This window comes from Sinocyclocheilus rhinocerous, unplaced genomic scaffold (genome assembly GCF_001515625.1).
Source record: "Sinocyclocheilus rhinocerous isolate Xijiao unplaced genomic scaffold, SAMN03320098_v1.1 scaffold1600, whole genome shotgun sequence".
In the NCBI taxonomy this organism is placed as follows: domain Eukaryota; kingdom Metazoa; phylum Chordata; class Actinopteri; order Cypriniformes; family Cyprinidae; genus Sinocyclocheilus; species Sinocyclocheilus rhinocerous.
The window spans coordinates 49,513-54,906 of record NW_015665129.1 but is presented as its reverse complement, the minus strand read 5'-3'; the positions used below and the strand labels follow the sequence as shown (position 1 = coordinate 54,906).

At 37.0% G+C, this 5,394-nt stretch overlaps 1 protein-coding gene across 1 annotated transcript in view; it reads left to right on the top strand.

The window, feature by feature from the left end:
* The window catches only part of LOC107731143 (wiskott-Aldrich syndrome protein homolog), a 7,965-nt gene extending 2,932 nt beyond the window's left edge, over nt 1–5,033 (top strand). The window contains exons 4-11 of the mRNA XM_016542131.1: nt 486–582; nt 711–743; nt 883–918; nt 1,331–1,499; nt 1,590–1,768; nt 3,212–4,119; nt 4,605–4,713; nt 4,895–5,033. Of these exons, the coding sequence (XP_016397617.1) occupies nt 486–582; nt 711–743; nt 883–918; nt 1,331–1,499; nt 1,590–1,768; nt 3,212–4,119; nt 4,605–4,713; nt 4,895–4,947 (1,584 nt within the window). The 3' untranslated portion in view covers nt 4,948–5,033. The remainder of the gene's footprint in view (nt 1–485; nt 583–710; nt 744–882; nt 919–1,330; nt 1,500–1,589; nt 1,769–3,211; nt 4,120–4,604; nt 4,714–4,894) is intronic.
* Nucleotides 5,034–5,394: the final 361 nt, after the last annotated feature.

Genomic DNA, 5,394 nt, shown 5'->3' with positions numbered 1-5,394 from the left:
ATTTTTCTTTTATGCCAAAAATCATTAGGATATTAAGTAAAGTTCATGTTCCATGAAGATATTTTGTAAATTTCCTACCGTAAATATATCAAAACTTAATTTTTGATTAGTAATATGCATTGCTAAGAGCTTCATTTGGACAATTTTAAAGGCGATTTTCTCAATATTTTTATTTTTTTGCACCCTCAGATTCCAGATTTTCAAATAGTTGTATCTCGGCCAAATATTGTCCTATCTTAACAAACCATACATAAATGGAAGCTTATTTATTCAGCTTTGAGGAGATGTATAAATCTTAATTTTAAAAAATTGACCCTTATGACTGGTTTTGTGGTCCAGGGTCACATTTTAGGTTAAACTTAATAGCTTAAATAGTGAGGACTTACTGTTTATTATCTAATAGTTGACTATGCTTTCTTCAGTTACCTTACTTTAATTAGATATCTTTATGATAGAAAAAAACTCAACTTTGCGTCTCTCCTCAGGACTGTCAAGTGGGGTTGAACTTTGCAGATGTAGGAGAGGCTGAAAATTTCTTTGCTGTAGTGGAGGACAAGATCAGCCAGAGAAATAGTCGTTTTGGTATTCAGTTCTTTTGTTTTAACAATTTCTGTCAATTCAAACCACTTCATAAATCTGATTATGAAGATTATCTAATAAGGAATCTTACTTAAAATGACTGTTTTATGTGTTCCTCTAATAACATAAAGAGAAACAGCAGAAAAAAGGACAAGAATATAGAGGTAACAACATGATTTCTCAAAATAACTGCATTAATTATTTTTACTATATATACTATAATACTATATTTATATATATTTTTTAAGTGTAGGTTATTTGAACAAGGTGCAAATCAAATTTATATTTCTTTTCTATTCTTAGATCATGGAGATTTGCCACCACTTCCTCGGCCAAATGGTAAGTGAATCACTTTTCACACTAATATTGTGCTTGTCTTTTGGGAAACTAAAAGCATTTGACTGTATTTTAAATATTTTTAATGGACCTTTCATTAACCTTTACTTTGTATTAGAAAACAAGGCAGTCCAATCTATTTCTGCTGCTATTGTTGTTATTCTTTCTTTTTTCTTCTTCTTTTTTTTAATATGATTATGGTAAAACATTACATGGCCTGTCATGTGGTCCAATAATAGAGCTAATATTCAACAATAGAACAAATATTCCAGTGCTTTCTCTGCCTCTCATGTAAATTACAAGCATTGAATGTTCTGAAAACAATACAAATGTAACTTTGCGTGTTCAGTGATGTAAAACTGCATGAAGTGTACACAAATACAATTTATATATATTATTGTATCTTCAATCACAGGCTCTGGCATTCTTACCTCTTCTCCCATGCCTCCACTGGTACCAAGTAATATCCAGAACCAAATTACCCCTTCCAAATCAAAGAAAGACAAGAAAGCGAAAGACAAGAAAAATAAAAAGAAAGGATTCAAACTGTTGAAGGGGGATATTGGAGCACCCAGTGGATTCACGTGAGTGAATAAGCAGGTTCACTTTAACCAAGATAAATGATTCTGAAGAGGTTTTTGGTTAGCTTACGTTTCTTTATGTCATGACTTTAGGCATGTCAGTCACCTTGGCATGGGTTCCAACAGTTTGGACCCAGACCTGATGAAACTTCTGTCCCGTGCTGGGATCAGTGAAGCAGATATGAATGACTCGGAAACCTCTCAGCTCATTTATGATGTCATTGAGCGTTCAGGTGGAATAGAGGCTGTTAAAAAGGAAGTGAACGAGCAGGGTAAGTTAAAATGTTAGATTTGTTTGATATTAAAGGGATAGTTCACCCAAAAGTGAAAATTCTGTCATTAATTACTCACCATAATGTTGTTTCAAACCCGTAAGACCTTTGTTCATCTTCGGAACACAAATTAAGATATTTTTGATGAAATCCGAGAGCTTTTCTGAACCTGCATAGACAGCAACACAACTGACACGTTCAAGGCCCAGTAAGGCAGTAAGGACGTTGTCAAAATAGTCCATGCGTTGTGTTGTGGTAATGTTGTCAACTTGCGAAGAAGAGTGAGACAGAAGAGAAGAAATTGTTGAATAAAGTCATTATTTTTGTTTTCTTTGCGCACAAAAAGTATTCTTGTAGCTTCATAAAATTGCGGTTGAACTACTGATGTCCAGTGTTGGGGGTAACTCATTACAAATAATGCGAGTTACGTAATCAGATTACTTTTGTCAAGTAACTAGTAAAGTAACACATTACTTTTTTAATTTACAAGAACATTTCTGAGTTACTTTTTCAAAAAAGTAATGCCAGTTACTTTGTTTTCCCATTTATTGACTGACAGCTCTCCTGTCCCCATATTGGGAGAAATCGGGAGTACAGAGGCGTTGTGTGCGCTGTGTGAACATGATGTTACTGTAGTTCTAGACTAAATGTGAATGTGCATTAATTCATCCCACTCACAAAAAACAGATTTAGTATTCATCAAAATGAATTAAAACAGTGAAATGCAAACTCAGAATATGACGCAAACCTGCAATAATTAAATATGTTAAATAACACAAATGTATCTAATCCCATTTTATTAACCAATATCTTTGCTGCTGACCTTTGATGATCCAGTTCAACCATACTAATAAGCAAAAATGACTTTAGAGAAACTAACAATTGTGCTTTGTTTTTTTATTGCTGAAGAGTGTTTCTTCTCCTGCGTTCTACTGTACAGACGTGAATTTACTTTTCCTTCAGCCTGAGGTTTATTCTTTAGACTTTTTGGTGTGAAAGGGCTTTTATATTTGCTATAAATAGAACTTTTAAATTAAAAACAATCAAGCCCTGCTTATATTTAAAAAGTAACGTGAAAGTAACGCAAAAGTAATATAACGCATTACTTTCCATAAAAAGTAACTAAGTAACGTAATTAGTTACTTTTTTAGGGAGTAACGCAATATTGTAATGCATTACTTTTAAAAGTAACTTTCCCCAACACTGCTGATGTCACATGGACTATTTTAACAATGTCCTTACTACCTTTCTGAGTCTTGAACGTGTCAGTTGCGTTGTCTATGCAGGGTCAGAACGCTTTGAGATTTCATCAAAAATATCTAAACTTGTGTTCCAAAGATGAACGAAGGTCTTTTGGAACGACATGAGGGTAAGTAATTAATAACAGAATTTTCATTTTTGGGTGAACTATGCCTCTTAACGTATTATTTAATTTTGGTTTAGAGTCTGCACGCCCTCCTGTTCCCAGTGGACATCGGGGTTCTCTTCCCCAAGTGCCATCTGGGTTCTCCTCAGTGCCGCCACCACTACCTCAAGGTCGAATGGGGCCTCTACCGCCTGTCCCGGGTCAATCCTCTGGTCCACCTTCTCATCGAGGTTCCCTTCCACCTACACCTCCAAGAGCAGTTGCATTACCACAAACCCCCGAGGGCCGTGGCAGTCCTCTGCCAGCCCGATCCACATCATTAGGCACCCTGCCACCGGTTCCTGCCGGAGGCCGTACTGGACCCTTGCCTCAACCTCCAGGACTCCGCAGCGCACCCTTACCACCTCCACCTGGAGGTCGGAGTGGAGGTTTACCCCCACCACCACTTAAAGGAGAACGTAGGGAGTCTTTAGCCCCCATTCCAGGAAAGAGACCTGGACCACAAATGACCGAAAGACGAGGTAGCTTTCTGCCGCCCCAACCTGCTGGGGCAGCTCCACCACCACTACCACCGGGTGTGAGGAGCGCACCCTTACCCCCACCTCCGAGAGACAACAGTGAATGTTTGCCACCTCCGCCTCAATCTAATATGCCATTACCTCCTCCCCCATCTGATTTCTTCCCTCCTCCTCCACCTGAAGACTTTGCTGATTCTGTGCCTCCACCTCGTCCATTTGAATCCAACTTTCCTCCCCGAAGCAATTCCTCGGGCTTCGCCCCTCCACTCCCTCCAATCTCAGCCAAACCCAGTGCAGGCGGTCCGCCTCCACCACCTCCTCCTCCACCTCCCGCTGCTCCTCCTCCAGTGAACTTTGGAAGCAATCCCTCATCTCCAAGTGGTCCGCCACCTCCAGCATCCAGCGGTGACGAAGGGGGTAGAGGAGCATTACTTGCCCAGATACAGTCAGGGATGAAACTCAAAAAGGTGAGTATCTACACTACCATTTTAATTTATAGTTAAGAATGAATGCTTTAACTGATCAAAAATGACTGTAAAGACTTGTCACAAAAATTTCTATTTCACTGAAAAAATGCAGCGCCGTTTCCACCAAAATATCAAGCAGCACAATTGTTTTCCACATTGATAATAATAAAAATGTTTCTTGAGACTGGAGTAGTGCATGCTGAAATTTAAGCTTTTCCATTACAGAAATAAATTAAATTTGTAAAATATATTATAATAGAAACGTTGTATGAATTTGTAATAATATTTCACAATATTGCTGATTTTACTGTATTTTTGATCTTGTGAACGGCAATGTAAATAATGTATTTCCTTGAAAAGATAAGGTCAAAGCAAGATCCAAGCACAAATAAGGTTCCCATAATGCTAGCTTCTCATCATTGATAATGTTATGCTTAAAGCATAACACTCTATACAAGCTATATACAGTAATGTCTTTTGCCCAGGTGGCCACCAACCCAGATCCACCTTCACCTGCCCTGGATACAGGAGAGGGAATAGTTGGAGCTCTTATGATGGTGATGCAGAAGAGGAGTAAAGTCATCCATTCATCTGGTAACCACTCAATCACTAGTGTTTTTTTTGTCATTTATTATAGTAATTATGAAAGGAAAGAAGTAGTACCTTTATATTATTATATACACAATATATTTTGTAATTAATTCTCAGACAATAAGTTGGTCTGCTGGAGCCTGCATACCTATTAACCTTTTACCTTATCTACCATATCTTGTAGAAGAGGATGATGAATTTGATGATGACGAGGACGACGATGAAGAGTGGGATTAATCCTGGTGTAATTGAAATACTTTCAATACTTGAACCTAGGCAGTTTTACATGTTTTGGAAGTTAAACAACACTGATCCAAAGCATTTTCTCTTCTGGCCAATTCAGAAAAATGCTGATAAATGGCTGATATTAAAATTCTAGTATTCCTAAACAAATTAAATTTTATTATACTTTATGTAAAATGGATGTTCATTTTGAGATTTGCTAAATATTACATTTAAAAGAGTTGCTTAAATTATATATATATATATTTTTTTTGTTGTTGTTACTTACCTTAAGTGAGCATTGGATTATGGCAAAGGTAATTAAAAGGTAATCTAATTATTAAAAAAGCAAAATATTGTACCAACATATCATGCATAGGTTCTCTTTCTAGTCTCAAGGGTTCTCAGTTTCTGAGATGTTTCAGTTGATGAAGATATCTATAACATCATATAATGTGAATC